This window comes from Sorex araneus, chromosome 4 (genome assembly GCF_027595985.1).
Source record: "Sorex araneus isolate mSorAra2 chromosome 4, mSorAra2.pri, whole genome shotgun sequence".
NCBI classification, from domain to species: domain Eukaryota; kingdom Metazoa; phylum Chordata; class Mammalia; order Eulipotyphla; family Soricidae; genus Sorex; species Sorex araneus.
This window is the reverse complement of record NC_073305.1, coordinates 137,955,769-137,974,644: the sequence shown is the minus strand read 5'-3', so window position 1 is coordinate 137,974,644 and position 18,876 is coordinate 137,955,769. Positions and strand designations below refer to the sequence as shown.

The following is an 18,876-nucleotide window of genomic DNA, read 5'->3' as shown; positions in this document are numbered from 1 at the left end:
CGGCAGCCGCGCGACTTACGGCCGCCCGCCCGCTGCGAGCACCGTTGGTCCGCGGCGGGGGATTCGAAGTCCTGCGCGGGGGCCGCGGACGCCGGGCCCGGCGCGGAGCAGTATGACGCAGTCGGTGGTCGTGCAAGGTGATGCCCGCGGAAAGAGGGCGGCCGCGCGTGGCCGTGCTTCCTGCCTCACTGCTGTTTTCTTTCCTTCCGTCCCCCGCTCGCAGTCGGCCAGTGCGGAAACCAGATCGGCTGCTGCTTCTGGGACCTGGTGCTGCGCGAGCACGCCGCGGTCAACCAGGTACCCGGCGCCCCGGCCCGTCCCCCTCCTGCACCAGCCTCAGGCTCCTCGCCGTCGCGGGAGATTATTTCCAGGAAACAACGTGCGGGCTTTGTTGGGGGCGGGGGTGGGGGGTGGCGCGAGACGGCGGGTGCGGCGTTGCCCTCGCTTACAGCCCACCGGGCTTTGAGAGCCCCTGCACCCCGTGCCTGGTCGCCCCTCCGCACCGCCAGGAGTCGTTCCTGAGTGCAGAGCCAGGGGAGAGTCCTGAGCACGTCAGGCCGTGGCCCCCAAACAAAAAAGGGGCCAAACCCACACCAGGGGGAAAAAGTATGTTGAGATTGGACACGGTGAATTCAATGCCCGGCCCAAGAAATCCTGCCAGTTCTCACGGCTTTATCTTGATGTGATTCTTGTGAAATGCATTGTGACAACATATGTGAAAGCACTGTGTAAAGCAGGTGTGGGGTATTTTTGTTTGCGTTTCATTTTTTTTTTTTTTTTTGGTTTTGGGGGATCACACCGGCGATCTCAGGAGTTAGTCCTGACTCTGCAGTCAGGAATTACTCCTGGCGGTGCTCCGTGGACCACATGGGATGCCGGGCCCCGAACCCTGGTTGGCCGTGTGCAAGGCAAACGCCCAGCCCGCTGTACTGTCGCTCCAGCCCCAAGTGGGGTATTCTTCATTTAACCACTCGGCTAAAATGATCTCCAAAATTCCAAAGAAAATTCTCATTTGATACATCTGTGCTACAGTTTATTGGGAGTTTCTTACTTAACCCTTTAATGATCTTAATCTGTAGATTTCAAGACATTTAGTATTCTTTAGAAATTGAAGAGTCAGTTTAAGCATCGTATTATAATTTGCTCTTTTTTTTTTTTTAACACTTTCTGGCCATCACAGTATTAGGTTATTAAATTGAAAGAACTTCACTTGGAGAAGAGAGAACTTAATTAAGTACTGTTTTCCTCTTTTTAGAAAGGAATTTATGATGAGGCAATAAGCAGCTTCTTTAGAAATGTGGATACGAGGTAAGAGGGGACTAAAGTCTCAGACGATGAAATGATTCTTTGCATGTTAACAGAGTTGGGAGTTCTTAAAGGACAGTGAAAGCAATTGATAACTAAAAAAAGTTGTCTGCCTTTGTTTTTCTCATTATTAAAATTATTACTATCACTCATTAATGTTTATATAGTATTCTGCGTAGCAGGAAAGGTTTTCTTATTGGAGGGCAGCAGGTTGGGCCACAACCAGCAGTGCTCAGGGCTTACTCCTGGCTCTGCATTAAGGAATCATTCCTTGTGGGGTTGGGGGATCACTTAGGGTGCTAAGGATTTAACCTGGGTTGGCCACGTGCAAGTCAAAGCGCCCTAGGAGTTGTACAGTACTCCAGGCTCTCAGAGCGTCTCCTTATTTCTCCAGTGTCAGGTTTGTAGGAGGGGGGAGAAGGAGCTTGGCATCTTCCTCCTCTTTCTGTATTTTATCAGCTTCTGTTTCTAAAACCAATACTAAAAAATACTTTTTCTAAAACAAAATAATGTTGGGTTGGGAAGATGGCTCAAGGGCTAGAATGTATGCTTTGCATGAGGGGTCCCCAAGTTTGATTGCAAACACCTCATGTTCCCCTAATACCTGAGTGTAGCCCTGTTTTCCACCCTCCAAGTTCATCTCTGGCATTCCATATGGTCCTCCTAGCACACGAGGAGTAATTTTTCAGTGCAGAACCAAGAGTAACCCGTGAGTATCACTGGCCATGACTCCAGAATCAAGAAAAAAAAACATTACATCCAAGGTAACCTTCAACTCTGACATTTGAGAGCCCCCCTTGCATCAGTGGTGCACTCAACTTACAACCCAAATCAAAGAGGGGCAACTGCCTCTTTCTTCCACACCCATCAAAAGGCTTAGACAGACCTGTTTGTATTTTCTCAAACACAAAGGTGCCTATGTGCCTGCAAGCACGCGCACGCGCGCACACACACACACACACACACACACACACACACTCTAAAGCTGTATGCACAGATTCCATTTTGAAAAATAAGAGGGGTCGTTTCTGAGAAATACTTTGCCTTCCATGTCATACAAATGTGCTCTGTGGGATAAAAGCATCCTCCTCTGTCCCTGCCAGCACAGATTATACCAGGAGAATATGGTTGAATTACTCTGCCCAGACCTCTTCTACAATACAGCTGAGTTGTACAAATGACCACTGAGTCTCTCACACAAGCAGGAATCAGCAACCTGCCTTCCACGATAGGGAAACAGGAAAGGGAATTCTACTTACCATACTAATAGTAAGAAAAGTCAAGTTAATGTAGGACTAAATTCATGTGTAAAATAATGCACCAGTTTGCTAGTTATTAAAAATAAGCAAAAGAAACCCAGAAACACGAATTGAATGGCTTCAACACTAAAATTTGTTTCCTCGTAGTATGAGGGGCTTGAAAATGGAAATTGAGATGTCAGTGGGGCCATGCTGCTTCTGAAGATATCTTGAAATTTCAGTGGACATATCCACTGAAATTTTAAATGTTTAATTTTCATGTTGAAAGAGGCTGATTAATAGTTGTAAGAGGGCAGAGGTGGAGTTGGAGAGATCATACAGTAGTTAGGGCTTTGCCTTATATGTGGTCAACCCAAGTTTAATCCCTGACATGCCTAGATTAGAATCAGTTTCAGTCTCATAATTTCCAGCATTTTCTAGGCCTGGACAGTGTACTATGTCTTCCTGTGACATTCCCCCTATGTACTTCCCTGTGTTCAAGCTTTGCATTGTTTCTTGTTTGTTCACTTTGATTTTCTTAGGAATTTGTGGTGTGGGAAGAAGTGGGCAACACCCCACCTTTCTCACGTGCTATATTCCTGGCTCTATGTGTAGGCAGTACTTGGGGGGCCATACATTAAAAAAAAAAAAGAAAAAGAAACATTACATAATTTTATCTACAGAGAGGTTGGTAAACCTTTCTTATAAAGGACCAAGTAATTTTTCCAAATTACACACTCTGGTCTAGGTACTTGACATTTCCATTATAAATAATATACAAATAAATGGGCCTGAAAATGTTCAAATAAAACTTTTCTCATGAAAGCAAGCAGCTAGGCAGGTTTGGCCTGAGGACGTTAGTTTACCTATCCCTATTGCATTGTCGTTTCCAATTTCACTTCCCTTTAAGGTGATTAAAAAAATAATAAGTACTTACTCTATCTGGTTCCTATTACCAGAAAAGCTTCCTAGAGGCCTCTGATATAGCTCAGGAGTTGAGCACTTGCCCCGAATGTTGAATCCCAAATACACACAAAGAAGACTTTCACAGATTACCTCCTTTTTGTCTCATTAGCCAGGACTAAGATTAGCTAGCTCTTGACAAGTACGAGAGGAGACTTTTTTAGGTAGTCTTTTATGTCTGCATATGGTCTATAAGAAGCTTAATTTTGTAAATGGAAGGAAGCTTTATTGTCTGATATAACTGGATCTGATCACTTCTTTTCTCACTTTTTTTTTATTTCTTTCATTCAGGGTGATTGGTGATGGTGGCAGTATTTCCAGGGGAAAAATTCGTTCTTTAAAAGCACGAGTAAGATATATATGCTGGATTCTTGTTGATAAAATACTCTTCTGTAACTATTGTGAGAACAAAACTTTTAAATTTTAACTTAATTTCTTAATTAAAAAGGTATTAAGCCACATTTAATATATGTAGACATTTGTGTCTAGCTTAAACTTTAGGGAATTTTGTGCTTAAAGTAAAAACAGTACATATAGTTTTTTCCTACATGTTCAGAAAAGTACATCTGATAGTATTATAAAGCTTTCTATAAAGACATGAAAAATACTCTAGAGCAAGCAGCTTGTCATTCAAAGACAATGGAAAATTTATTTACATCAGCGTTATAAGTCACCATACAAAACATGGATCCAGTCACAGTAGAGTGAATATTTCTTTTTAAACCCAAGTTTTATTCCAGCAACACTTATCTCTGTGACTGCTTCTACAAAAATTGCTCTTTGCAGTTGTTGATCTTTGACTTAAAAGAGGGCAGTTTGGGGCCGGAGCCATAGGACAGAGGTTAGGGCACCTGTCTTGCATGCAACCCGTCCCCACCATCCCATATAGTTCATAGAGCCTGCCAGGAGTGATTCCTGAGTCCAGAGCCAAGAATAACCCCTGAGCATATTCGGGTGTGGCCCAAAAACCAAAAAATTAAAAGGTAGTTTAGAGGCCATTGGTGTAATTAAGCCAACACAGATCAAATCTAAAGTGACTGAAAGAGTGGGGAAAAGTGTTATGCCTGGAAACCCTCCTAAATCTGATCTTTGAGGTTTCTGGAACACATAACTTAGGGTACAGTCCACGTTTTGTAGGCCATTAAGATAATGGATTAATATATGGTGTATTCCGTGTCATGGAGAAAACCACCACCCCAATAAATTAGAGAAAAGAGATGTTGATATTTCTTAAATCACTTTCAATTTCAGCACTTAAGATAAAAATTGCATTTTACCATAAATACCCATGAAATCCTAAGTTGCCAGTAAATAGTCTCATGTGTATAAATGTATGTATAATGTTTGTGTAGATAATGATTGCACATTTGTAAACATGCTTTTATGGTTTAACATACTGTCAAATACATTAATATACATACTATCTCTGTATTATACTATAATATTACAGTATACTATATATAAAATGTTTCTATTAATACTTTATTATTATACAGTTAGGAATATCCTTTATACATTGGAATTTTTTGAAGGAATTCATTAAGGCAAAGGTGTACACCCAAAATATGGTTATGAACATTCCTGGGGAACGAACACCTGTGTAATAGATCTTTAATCACTCGCTTACAATAGTTAGCAATTAAAAATAGTTAATTACACAAATCATTGAATTCACAGAATTGTGTAGATGCACAATTTTTACTCGCTGTAGTCAGTAGTCAATTATCAGACCTGCTTATTTTCCTTCTATGAGATGGAAGGACCTAGAGCTTGGTGGTTTGGAGGAAAAATTCTGCAGCCAGGCTAACCAGGGTTAAATCTCAATTCCATCACTTCCTAGTTCAGTAATCACAACCAAGTTATTTAACTTTTCTGAGTTTCAGGTTCCTGACATGGAAGTTGGGAAAGTTGGGGGTGATCTTAGTACCTATCCGTAAGACTATGGGGGAGGGGGCCTGATGGGACAGTACAGCTGATAAGGAATTTGCGTTACACGTGTCCAACCTGGGTTCGATACCCAACACCACATAAGGACCTTTGGGCCCTGCCAGGAGTGATTACAAAGCCAAGAATTATCCCTAAGCATCACCAGTGTGGCCCCCCAGAAAAACAAAAAAGGGATTAAATAAAGTGATATTTAGAATGCCCTTCTAGTAGTGGCATGCAATAAGTACTTAACATGTGGTTACAGGAACAGAAAAAAGTCCATTAATCAAGTATATCCTCTAAACATGGAAAGTATCATGCTAAGTGAAATGAGTCAGAAAGAGAGGGACAGACATAGAGGGACTGCACTCATTTGTGGAATATAAAATAACATCACATGAGGATGACACCCAAGGACAGTAGATACAAGGGCCTGGGGGATTGCCCCCTAGCTGAAAGACTGCTTCATGAGAGGAGGGGAGAAGGCAGATGGAATAGAGAAGGGATCACTAAGAAAATGATGGCTGGAGGAACCAGTTGGGATGGGAGATGCATGCCAAAAGTAGACACTGGACCAAACATGATGACTTCTCAGTGTCTGTGTTGCAAGCTATAATGCCCAAAAGTAGAGAGAGAGTATGGGGAATATTGTCTGCCATAGAGGCAGGGGAAGTTGGGAAAGAGGGGGTATACCCGGGATATTGGTGGTGGGGAATGTGCACTGGTGGAGGGATGGGTGTTTGATCATTGTGAGATTGTAACCCAAACATGAAAGCTTGTAACTATCTCATGGTGATTCAATAAAATTTTGAAAATTAAAAAAAAAAAATCAAGTATGTCCTCTGTGGTCATGGAAGGATAAATAGCTTTATAGTGTACCCTGTGGTTATTTCAAAATATTTTTCAGCTTTACTTTTTGGTATATTGATTGTACTTTTTCACACTACCATAGAAAATTAGGAGGAAAAAGTGCAAACAAGTTGGATTATATATGATCCTACTGTTAACCTACTTTTGCTTACATTTTGCTGTATTTTCCTTTAATTTTTTTAACGCTTTTTGCCCTAGTGAATTTTTATTCTTATTTGTAGTAGTTTAGGTTATTTCCATTATCCACAATACTTGCTATATATTTCTTGGCCTTATGAAACCCTGTTAATCTTCTTTGACATCTAAATAAATAATTTTTCCCAGAATATACTAATTTGAATGGTACATTTTTAACTGTGGTTCTTCAAGAGGAACATGTTTATTCCAAGTGAGCAAATGCATGAATGCACCCTACATTTGTTGAGAATTTTTTGTTTGCTTTAAGTACCTGTCTTACAGATTTCTGAGACATCATTCTTCAGAAAATTTATAGTCATATGCATGCAGACACATGGGAGAAAAGCATTGTGAAAAATTATCTAATGGGGAAATATTCCATTCCTTTTCTTCTCTCATTTGGCATTTTGATGTAGGATAAAAGAACTTAAGTCTCTTTTTAATTGGATTGTACCTCTTGTGTACAGTTTTTTTAATTCTTTAGAACAGATTCCACAAAGAAAGATTTGATTAAACTATAAAAAAAATGAAAAGAATAGTGCAACTGTTGGCTTTTAAATGCCTTTCAGAGAGTTATTAACTAAAACGTACTAATGAACTTTTCTCTTTCTCAGGCTGTCTTGATTGATATGGAAGAAGGGGTAGTAAATGAGATTCTACAAGGTCCATTAAGAGATGTCTTTGATAGCAAGCAGCTCATCACTGATATTTCTGGCTCAGGGAATAATTGGTGAGAACATGCTGAACATAAAAACTGAAGTTTGGGCCAGGGTTGGGCGATGTGTAGCGGGTTAGGCGTCTTGCATGTGACCAACATGGATCTATGCCTACCACCGTATTTCGTCCCCTGAGTATGCCGAGAGTGATCTTTGAGTGCAGCAGAGCCAGGAGTAAGCCCTTAGCATAGTTGCTTGTGGCCACAAAACAAAACAAAACCAAAATACTGAACATCATCTGGAAATAAATGTTTTCTTTCATTCCAATAGGTCTTGGGTACATAAAAGCAAGATGTAACTTGCCTCATCTGACTTTTACTTGCTTGATAAGTCAGATTTTACTTGATTAAAAAAAAATCAGATAAAAGTTTTGAGTCTTTTAGGTGGTAAAGGATGGCTTTTCACAATACTTGGAAACCCCTTGATCCTAATTCCTTTTTTAAAAAATCTGATCTAATTCAGGGCCTTGCATATAATAGATATGTGCTTCACTACTTGAGTTGTTTCCCAGATCCTTTTCATGCCCGTTTTTGTTGTTTTTAAAGAAAAAGATGAATCATAAAGTATTTGAAATACTTCTTTATGTTAGTTGAGTCTGTCACCTTGTCACTAGTGACAAACTTGGTTTTTTACTAACAGTTCTCTGAGCAATATTACTGGACTACAAGCTTCTTCAGTTGATTATATTTAGTAAAAATGATACAGCAATGTACATTTTTATTGGTGTTTTTCAGAGTTAAATGGGTCCTTATTTGCAAATTCAACATTATTTTACCTTTTTTGTAGCCCAGATTCATAATATTCAGTTACACATATTTTTACTAAAGCATGAATTTAAGTCCTGTGTACTAGGAGATTCATTTGAGGAGAATCAGTCACTACATGAGTCCCCTAATGACCAAACTGCTGTTGTATCCCTGTTGTGTAATTTTTACAGAGGGAGGCAAAATTCGTCATAGTGGTACTTAGACAATTTTAGCAGTCAAAAAATCTTGCCTTTGAGTATCAGTTTCCTCTCTATTCCATTTTGTTTAGCAATGACATGGTGTGACATTCTCATATTTAAAGCAAAGTTTGTTTTTTTTTTTTAATTGCCTTTCTAGTTGACATTCTCATATTTTGAGAGGGGTAGATAATGCCAGGGATTAGACCTGTGTTCCACTTCTCAGCTTTTTCCTTGTCCCTGGATGTTTAGGGTTTAAATAAACCCTAAATGGATCTACATTTAGGGTTTATTTAATTAATAGATTTTTATTTGGGGGCCACACCCAATAGTGCTCAGGGCTTACTCTTGGCTCTGTATTGAGGGATAGCTACAGGCAAACTTGAAGGACCATATGAGGTGCCAGAGATTGAACCCGGGTTCGCTTTGTGCAAGGCAAGTGCCCTATCTGCTGTCCTATCTCTCTGGCTCCTAATTTTTTATTTTAATAAGCAAAGTTCACTGAAATCAGAGTTGAGTTTTTTTGTTTGTTTGTTTGTTTTTGGCTTTTTTGGATCACACCCAGTGATGCACAGGGGTTAGTCCTGGCTCTGCACTCAGGAATTAACTCCTGATGGTGCTCAGGGGACCATATAGGATGCTGGGATTCGAACTCAGGTTGGCCGCATGCAAAGCAAATGCCCTACCTGCTGTGCTATTGCTCCAGCCCCAGAAATCAGAGTTTAATTGAAAAAAGGAAAAATATTTAACTAATATGTTAATTTGCTATGTAAATTTCAAAAACTAGTTTCCATTGGCAGTGAGCTATTGGATATTTAAGAATTATAAATAAAAAGTTGAAAAAAAAATTTTACCTGCAGTACAGTGCCTTGAAGGAATCAATATGCTATATTATATGAAAATTAAATTTGCGTAGTACTAGTAAAATTTTTTAATTATTTTTAAATTTAGCTTAGGAATAATAAAATCTAGAAATGTAAATATAATACACACAACACTTTCTTCTTTTCAGGGCTGTAGGTCACAAAGATTTTGGCAGTCGTTATCAAGAACAGATTACAGAGAAGCTCAGAAAATCGGCAGAGCATTGTGATTGTTTGCAGTGCTTTTTTATAATACATTCCATGGGAGGAGGTAAGTCATTCACTGGTTTGTAGCAATGTGAAATGAACAGGGAGCTTGCCTTGCATGTAGCCAGCTCAGGACTGATCCCCTGAGTGTAGAACCAGGAGTAAGCCCTGAGCACACAAGATATATGTAACCCCCAAAAAATATGTGTGTGTGTATATATATGTGTGTGTATATATATATATATACACACATACACATACATACACGTGTATATACATATATACACACACACAACACACACACACACTACACCAGACAGGTCAAGATAATTTTTATTGTACTTAACATTTCGTTTGTACTCTCTCTCTTTTTTTTTTTTTTTTTGACAGAACTCAAAAACTTTATTTCTCTACTCTCTGGCTCTGATTTAAACCAAAAAAAAAAAAAATTCCCACAAGAATTGCATTAAGCTTGATGAGATTTTTAAGCCAAGATCTTACCCCATTTTTAGGGATCTATGAATACTATTCACTCCTTGTGCTACTTGCCCTGATGAGCTGAGGATACTATTAAACATTGTATCACTGTCATCCTGTTGCTCATCAATTTGCCAGAGTGGGCACCAGTAATGTCTCCAAGTGAGACTTACTATTACTGTTTTTGGCATATCGAATATGCCACGGGTAGCTTGCCAGGTTCTACCGTGCAGGCGAGATACTCTCAGTAGCTTGCCAGGCTCTCCAAGTGGGACAAAGGAATCGAACCCACGTCGGCCACGTGCAAGACAAACACCCTACCCGCTGTGCTGTCGCTCCAGTCCATTGGATTAAACATTATATACAGCTTAATTTTGTTGATTTTTGTGATAAAAAGTTCTATCCAAATATTTTGATCCTTGTTTGCAATATGCAATGTAGCCATCATTTGTGCTCTCTTAATCAGGTTATTTTGGCATCACATAGTTAGCTAGATGTGAAAAAAAAAAGAAAAAAAAAAAAAACCTATAGAAAGGCTTCCCAGCCTCATGGTCAAAGCTAGAACTTGTGTACAGATCTTTAAAATTCACTGTCCATATTATCTTCATTTCCTTACTCAAAATTTAGCTACTTAATTTATACATAATTGTAAATTGAAATTATTTAAAATAACTAAAGGTTAATGCCTAAGTTTCTCATAATCATATGGTTTTGAATCACACCGTTTTATTTTTGAAATTTTAATCCTCAGGAACAGGATCTGGACTAGGCACATTTCTTTTAAAGCTGCTTGAAGATGAGTTTCCAGAGGTATACAGATTTGTGACTTCAGTTTATCCTTCTGGTGAGGATGATGTCGTAACCTCACCGTACAATAGTGTCTTGGCAATGAAGGAGCTTAATGAGCATGCGGACTGTGTGTTGCCCATCGACAACCAAGTAAGAAAGGACATTGTGATGTGTGCACATTCAGTCCTGGGTTTGCTTCTTTGTTCATTTGCTTCAAAAGGGCTTCTTAGGGCTGGAGTAATAGCACAGCGGGTAGGGCGTTTGCTTTGCACGCCGCCAACCCGTGTTCGATTCCCAGCATCCCATATGGTCCCCTGAGCACTGCCAGGGGTAATTCCTGAGTGGAGAGCCAGGGGTGTGACCCCCCTCAAAAAATAAAAAGCAAAAGGGCTTCTTATTAAAGATAAAAGTAAATTTCACCTGTTTTTCTTCTCTTTCCTTCCTAGTAGAGTGTCATCTGTGTCCACTCATCTTAATAACTTCTCTTCCAATATTTTTCCCTTTAAAGTCTTTAATTGACATCATTTGCAAAATTGACCTCATGGTGAATTCTGGAAAGTCCCGTACAACTATAAAGCCAAACAGTCTAATTACTTCAGGAGCTGGAGCTTTAAAAAAGCAGCAGGAGAAGCCTTTTGATGCAATGAACAACATTGTGGCCAATTTGCTGCTCAACTTAACCAGGTAATGCTGTTCATAATACACCTAAGGACTGTTGGAAAACTTCTCTACTTTGCATCATCATTTTTGTAGTGCCGTTTTTCAGTTAGTAAGTTGTAGCAACTTATTTTTTCCTTTTAATATTGGCTTGGGTTTGCAAACCTTGCAGTTTGCAGAATTTTCATTTTTTTATTGAAGCAATTTCAATTGAAACATGTGTTTCACATTTGCACCATTGAAAATTAATGAGCATATAGTACCACCTTCCATTCATCACTTAATTCTGTTTGCCTCTTCTAACCTTCACTGTCAGTTAATCTTTTATACCTGGTTTTCCCCTTCCCGTCCTCCTTTCCTTCTGCTAACCTCTAATAGGTCTTCTAGTCTAAAAGTTTATTTGGGAACACCAGAGATAGTACAGCAAGTAAGGCACTTGCCTTCCCTGCAGCCAACCTGGGTTCAATCAAGAAAGCATATACGGTTTTTCCAATCCCACCAGGAGTGATCCCTGAGTGCAGAGACAGTAATACATTCTGAGCATCTCTGGATGTGGCCAAAAAGCAAAATAATAACTAAAAGAAATGCAACTGCATCAATGCAGCCACATAATTCCTTCCTGGGCCAGAGAGATAGTACAATGGGCAGGGTGCTTGACTTGCATTATGTGGCCAACCTGGGTTTGATTCCTAGCACCCTATATAGTCAGTCCCCCAAGCACCACCAGGAGTGATCCCTCAGTGCAGAATCAGAGTATGTCATGGAAACTGCTGGGTATGGCCCAAAAAATAAAAATTTTTTAAATTTACTTTTGTTTTTGTTAATTCATCTATTTGCTTACTCAGTATATCACAAGTATAATTTTATTATATAAGTAAATTTATGACCGCAAAGCATCTTTTCCCTAAGAACATAGAAGAATCTTAATGAAATACTAATGAGTGTTAAATGATAAAAGATTGTTGTGAATATATACTTGGTAAACAGAAAAGTAAATATATTCTGTTTGTTACAGAGTATCAATCTTTTAAACAAGCTAACCTATACCTGTGGTCCTGAATATTGCCTTGACTTTGCTCTAAATTAGGGATGGCAAAGGTCTGGCCTGCAGCCATTTAAGGATTGGTGCTTGATGGGACAGTCATGGAAGCTGCATGTCAGTTGCCCAGAGCTCATCTGCTTGTATTTTATAGTTTGTAAATGATGTAAATATTTAATGGCCCTTGGCAGAAAACATGACTCCCAACTTCTTTTCTAAAAGTTGACTGCTGCTTGGCATTTTGTATTTCAAATTATAATTTTTGTACTTCAAATAATACAATTTCTCATTATGCAGATCCCGAGAAATTTTGCTTACTAAATAATTATCATACTCATCATTTAACTCAATCTATTGTTTTAAATAAGATATTTTGTTTGACTTTTGGTCATAGACCTCCCAAGAGTGCTCAGGACCAAGGGGCCTCTCCTGGTAGTACTCCGTCAACAAGGAAACTCCAGCCAGTAGTTCAGTGGGGCAGGCCGGGGCTGCTCAGGCTCTGCAGGATCAGGGCCCTGACGGTGCTAGGCGGGTGGGGAGGGCTCTAGGGCCATCCCTAAAACTTCTTGGGGTCTTAAGTAAGATATTTGTATGAAATAGTTGACTGTACTAATGTGTTAGAATTCAGATAATCTGATAGATACCTTTATATGACATTTCACTGAAAATGAAAAATAGCATACACTAAAGATTAGTCACTAACTTTCACTAATAATGAAAAATAGCACCCTGTATTCTCCATATGAAACAGTTGAAGAAATGTCTGCTGAATAAATCAAGCTACAAAGGATTGTTTTAAAATTAGTTTTCTCATGTTAGAATGTTAATTTTTTTTTTTAGCTCTGCAAGATTTGAAGGGTCCCTTAATATGGACCTCAATGAAATCAGCATGAATTTAGTTCCCTTTCCTCAACTACATTATCTTGTGTCAAGCCTCACACCTTTATATACACTGGCAGATGTCCACATCCCTCCTCGAAGGTAAGTTATCTTCACTTTCAGTTCATCAAGAATTTGAATTATCTTTAGATATATATGTATGTATATACACACATATCTATGTGTGTGAGTGTGTGTGTGTGTGTGTGTGTGTGTGTGTCTAATTTGGGGCTGCACCCACCTGTGCTTAAGGTTTACTCCTGACTGCTCACTGAATCCCATTCCTGGGATTCCTTCTGGACCATATGTAATGCCGAGGATTGAACTGGGCTCGACCATGTGCAAAGCAAGCATCCAAATCCCTGTACTAGCTCTATTATTATTATTATTTTTTTGCTTTTTGGGTCACACCCAGCGATGCACAGGGGTCACTCCTGGCTCATACACTCAGGAATTACTCCTGGTGGTGCTCGGGGGACCATATGGGATGCTGGGATTCGAACCCGGGTCGGCCACATGCAAGGCAAACGCCCTACCCGCTGTGCTATCACTCCAGCCCCCTTTTTTAATTTTTAAAAGTTTATCTTTCCTTTGGGAATTGATGGCAGCCATTTTTCATTATATGACTGCATTATCATAAATTTAATTTTAAACTGAAATGAAGTCTGATAATTGTTTTGAGTTATGAAAATTACTATAGATAAAATTTTTGTTGGAAAAGATTTTAAGAGCTTTAAGTCTGAACCTAGTAATTAATCACTAGCTATAGGACCTTAAACTTTTCCTCTTAAATTCTTTCTCCTTTATAAAGATAAGAGTACCTAATACATCTTCTTTTATTAAGAATGTTTTAGAGCCCTTGGGGCTGGAGTGATAGCACGGCAGGTAGGGCGTTTGCCTTGCATGCGGCCAACCCAGGTTCAATTCCCAGCGTCCCATATGGTCCCCTGAGCACCGCCAGGAGTGGTTCCTGAGTGCATAGAGACTGTACTATCTCTCTGGCCCCATAATGTCATTTTTACGTAAAATATGACATCAGTTTACTTAAAAAGATATGTAGTTGAAAGATTCTGTTAGCATGTCCATTGAGGATAAGCAAAAAAAAAAAAAATCACACTGACATTTACAGTTGACTGATGGGAAAATTCCTGTCACACTCTATAAAGAAAGTATTAAGTAAGAAAGTAAATACTAAATTAAATATTGCTGTTTATAATTTAAGTTTTGGTAAAAAAAATGTGTGCTGCAGGAATGTTACAATGCTATTGACAAATTTTCATTAGAGTCAGTTGCAGCTAACCCCACTTAATGTCACCTACTTTTTTCTCTGTATGAGGTACAGTGACCTAAACCAGCTAAGCAGCTTGCATAGTGACTGTAAACTTGGTAATCATTCATTGCAAGTTCAGTGTGACAAATGAGAATGGTATTGGTGATCGTTGATATTAAGTCACCATAAGTTTTCATTGTTATCTAGAGGGGGAAAAGTATTATGAGAGTGTGTTCCTGGAAATTCAGCATTTTTAATGTGAATTATTCCAATAATTATATATATATATACATTCTATATTTTATGAGATAAAAGCTAAACAAAAATGCATTTGCCTACTTGTAAAATAATGATTTATAATTTTCTTCTTCAACTTCTCAAAAATGCCCCGCATCATAGTTACAGTAAAAAGTTTGAACAAAATAACGGGATACAAGAAAACCTCAAAGCTCATGTTTCCCCTAGGGATTCCTCTTGATGTTGGGATAATCAGGACAGAAAATAAGCTCCAGCAGTCCAAGAAATGTTGTTGTTCACCTGATCTTGTACTTAGAATAGTGCCTGGCTCAGAGCAGATAGCGCAGATACCTGTTGAGTAAGTAGGTGCAGAGATAGTCTCTGCTGCTCGGCCCAGAGTCTCAGTACAGAGCCAGGGTGTGGCTCTCAGAGGCTGTGTGCAGTGTGTCATGTGTCATTCTCCGGTATCTGTAACTGGAGGATAAAAAGAATGAAATGAGGGGCAGGAGTAATAGTATAGGGGATAGGGTGCTTGCCTTGCATGTGGTTCAAGTCCCAGTACGAACCCATATGGTTCCCCCCAGCCCTTCCAGGTCTGATCCCTGAGCACAAGGCCAGGAGTAAGTCCTTGAACATTGAGCACAGGCCCGCCCTGCTCCCCTCCCCCAAAATAAATAAATAAATAAATAGATAAATAAATAAATAAATAAACAGACCAAAAAGAAAGAAGGAAGCAAGGGAAAAGACTTTATTTAGTCATTTAAGTTTCTCTTTTCAGGAATACTGCTACAGAGTTTCATCTTTTATAGCAGAGTTCAGCATTGCCCTCTGACAGTTTTAATTATGTTTAACTAACTTGGAATATGTTTTCAGAGACCAACGAATCTTACTGTAGGTTTTTAATTTTGTGTTTAGTTCTCTTAATGTAGGTTTTGATAGCAGTAACATTATGAAGTAGATGAGCATGCTGAATTAAGTAATAATGACTTCATTTTTCAGAAATGAAAAAAATACTACATGAAGCTCATTAATTTCGTAGTCAACATCAGTATCCTGTAGCAGCTTTTTGCTCCAAATAAATAGTACATGATTTTTTCTCCAAATATTTATGAAGGTGGTTTGAGAAAATGGTGACTGAGACTAGAATTTTTTGGCTTTTATTTACTTGTAGATGACTGTTTTTCATTTTACAGTTAGTCATAAAAGAAATGTATAGTATTTTGTATAAACAGTGACTCATCATTGTAGGTTGGATCAGATGTTTTCAGATGCATTTAGTAAAGATCATCAACTAATTCAAGCTGACCCCAAACATAACCTTTACCTTGCCTGTGCCCTCATGGTGAGAGGAAATGTACAGATTTCTGATCTCCGCAGAAATATTGAAAGGTTTGATTTTATATTTTTTAAGATAATTGTTTACGTGTACTGCTTAGGACAGAGTAACTTAATAAGGTATTGCCACTTAACTAAGGTGTGGCTTGAATAGGCTGCATCTCCTCTCAGGTTTATTTTTCTCAGGTGTAAAATAATAATAGTACAAAATTGTTACTTTGGAGCACAAATGAATGAGATTTCTGAAAGTATTCAGAAAATTTAACTGTTACCACCAGTTCTCCAGCTGCACAGTTTCTAAATTTAATTTTACTAAACTGTAAAGTAAGCAAAATTGTAATACTTTCACTTCATTTTATCTCAATATTTAAAATTTTAGGGGATGCATTTCTCCCTTTGTAAATCACCATCATAGCCATTCGAATGTTCCTTAATTAAATGTATCTTAGTTCCCTAGATAAATGTACCTATCAGACTACACTATAATGCTACTATAAATATATAAAAATATATCATTATAAGCTAAGCAATTGCACTGTTGTAAGTTTCCAGAGTGACTCTTCACATTTTTATAAATGTACAGTCCTATGCCCTTATATATGCCTGTATACTATATTTTAAGCCTATAGAGGTGTAAAGGTACTCTGCAACTGCTATAGTCTTGTAAGTAAACCAGAAGTAAATAGTAATATAGATCATTAGAATGGTGCTATCAGTAATATGCCCATTTCATGTATAGACTACAATAACACAGCAGTTTCAGTGCCTTAGTTCTTACCTCCCACAATTTGCATTTCAGATTAAAACCTTCACTACAGTTTGTATCCTGGAATCAAGAAGGCTGGAAGACCAGCCTGTGTTCAGTACCGCCTGTGGGCCATTCTCATTCCTTATTAGCTTTAGCAAATAACACATGCGTGAAGCCTACCTTTGTGGAACTGAGAGACAGATTCATGAGACTCTACAAGAAAAAGGTCATTATTCGTTCATTTTTGTAAATACATGTTTGTTTTGACTGTTGAAGATGCCTCTCCACTCATCCAAATCAGTGATAATCCTGTCTACTTTATTATTGTACTGATTAAGAGGAGAGGCTTAATGAAGTACTCAGTTGCTCTGAGTGAGAATTCTCATGAGTTTATAAGATTTAGGTGAAATGCTCAGTTTTACCCGGCTCTTGTTTCATTTTTAAATCTGAGTGAACTGTCATTGTGAACAGAATGTCTATTTAGAATCTAGAATAGTTTCCTATATTCTACACTATGAAGAATATAGGAATACTTCTGTAATATGAAGTTTCCTGAGATGGTAAATGTTGTCCATTTTGTTAATATATAGGCTCATCTTCATCACTACCTACAAGTTGAAGGGATGGAGGAAAGCTGTTTCACAGAAGCTGTGTCATCTTTATCCACACTCATACAGGAATACAATCATCTGGATGCCACAAAAAATATGCCTGTGCAGGATTTGCCCAGACTAAGCATCGCCGTGTAAAGGGAAAACCCAGGCCCGCTGGCAATGGCTGGGCACATGCTTTCCATGTGGAAGCCCCAGGTTTAATCCCTACCATGCCCACAGGCTCCCCTGAGCATTTGAGTGTGGTCCCAAAGAACTCAATATATATCTTTTCTTAAATTCACTTTGTTGTTTTTTTTTTTTAATCACTTGATCTTTCTGTTTCAGCATTTTTGTGATGTAGAAAGCCCAGTTTGTGTTTTGGTTTTTTTTTTTTTTCATGTTAACAAGAAGAATTTTTGTATTTTCTATTTCATCACAATTTGCTACTGGCATGTGAAAATAGTGATATCCTAAACTCTATCAAACATTTTTCATCAGAGAATTCCCCTTTTCTAAAATTAAGAGAATAGTTTTTTAATACTTTATTTATGGTTTTATATTTAGGAATTTAATGATTATGGCTTGATTTGAAAGTGTGCATATATATTTTTATATTTGTTTTGTATTTTATATATTTATTTTTATATATTTATATCCTAAGTCTCCTGCTTTAGAAATAAAGTAAATACTGGAACAGTATAAATATTTTTGTATAATATCCACTAACTTTTCAGGGTCACTGCATAATTGTTACCACCACAAGATCATCACATCCTATTTAATACAAAAATTGGTTTATAATCATTCATTGCCTAATTATCATATGGTATAATCCTGTTTATCAGACAACTTAAAAGTTAAACAGTGGCAATGCAGTCACCAGTGACCTGTGGATAGATGCACATTGGTCTTACACTGAGCTGCCCCACGGTACATTGTCAGTGTGTAAATAAACCCTTCAAAAAATACTTCAAAACCTTTTTCTGTTACAAGTAGATGATGAGGGGTGATCACCAGTTGATGCCCATTGGTAATACGAAGCGTCCATCCATAAGACTCTTAAGCATGTGGGCAATTGAGAGTTGGGACTGTGTGAGACATGAAATCGTTGTCAGAAGCATCAAAAGACAGGAATTTCTAATGCACTGATAGATCCGGGGAGCACGGACCGTGGCAGAGTGAGGAGTAAATAAACACATCTCTCTTATGGAATGAGTAGCACTGAGGTCAGTGCTCCACATAAGCCAATGGACAGCAATTTTTGCAATTTTTAAAAATTTTCTCTAAGTCAGTACTTAATAGTGTAATAAAGTTTCTCAAGTTTAATATTGTGAATATATTACACAGATCAGTAACAAGTATTTTTTTCAGGCCAGAAAAATGTTCACTTGACTTCCATCAAATGATGTGTGGACTTAGGATTACACAATTTTAATATATATACACAAGCTTTATGCATCCTAGTCTTGCACGAAAGCTTTTTTGTCATTGTCACTGTCGTCCCATCGATTGCTCATCGATTTGCTCGAGTGGGTACCAGTAATGTCTCCATTTTGAGCTTTGTTACTGTTTTTGGCATATTGAATACACCACAGGTAGCTTGCCAAGGCTCTGCCATGCGGACGAGGTACTCAGTACCTTGCC

The 18,876-nt window shown here is 38.4% G+C and overlaps 1 protein-coding gene across 3 annotated transcripts; it reads left to right on the top strand.

Moving 5' to 3' along the window:
* Positions 1 to 39: 39 nt before the first annotated feature.
* Positions 40 to 18,812, top strand: TUBE1 (tubulin epsilon 1). 3 transcript variants are annotated; one of them, XM_055136019.1, is made up of 12 exons: positions 43 to 137; positions 224 to 297; positions 1,256 to 1,308; positions 3,798 to 3,855; positions 7,094 to 7,209; positions 9,151 to 9,272; positions 10,437 to 10,624; positions 10,983 to 11,158; positions 13,011 to 13,151; positions 15,805 to 15,945; positions 16,691 to 16,865; positions 17,230 to 18,812. In XM_055136019.1, exons 1-12 carry the CDS (start codon positions 113 to 115, stop codon positions 17,386 to 17,388), a joined length of 1,428 nt encoding a protein of 475 aa, XP_054991994.1. In that variant the 5' UTR covers positions 43 to 112; the 3' UTR covers positions 17,389 to 18,812. The 3 variants fall into 3 exon arrangements, with proteins under 3 accessions (XP_054991995.1, XP_054991996.1, XP_054991994.1); XM_055136020.1 differs by having other exon boundaries at positions 40 to 297; positions 3,798 to 3,907; XM_055136021.1 differs by lacking the exon at positions 3,798 to 3,855 and having other exon boundaries at positions 40 to 297.
* The last annotated feature ends 64 nt before the right edge of the window (positions 18,813 to 18,876 follow it).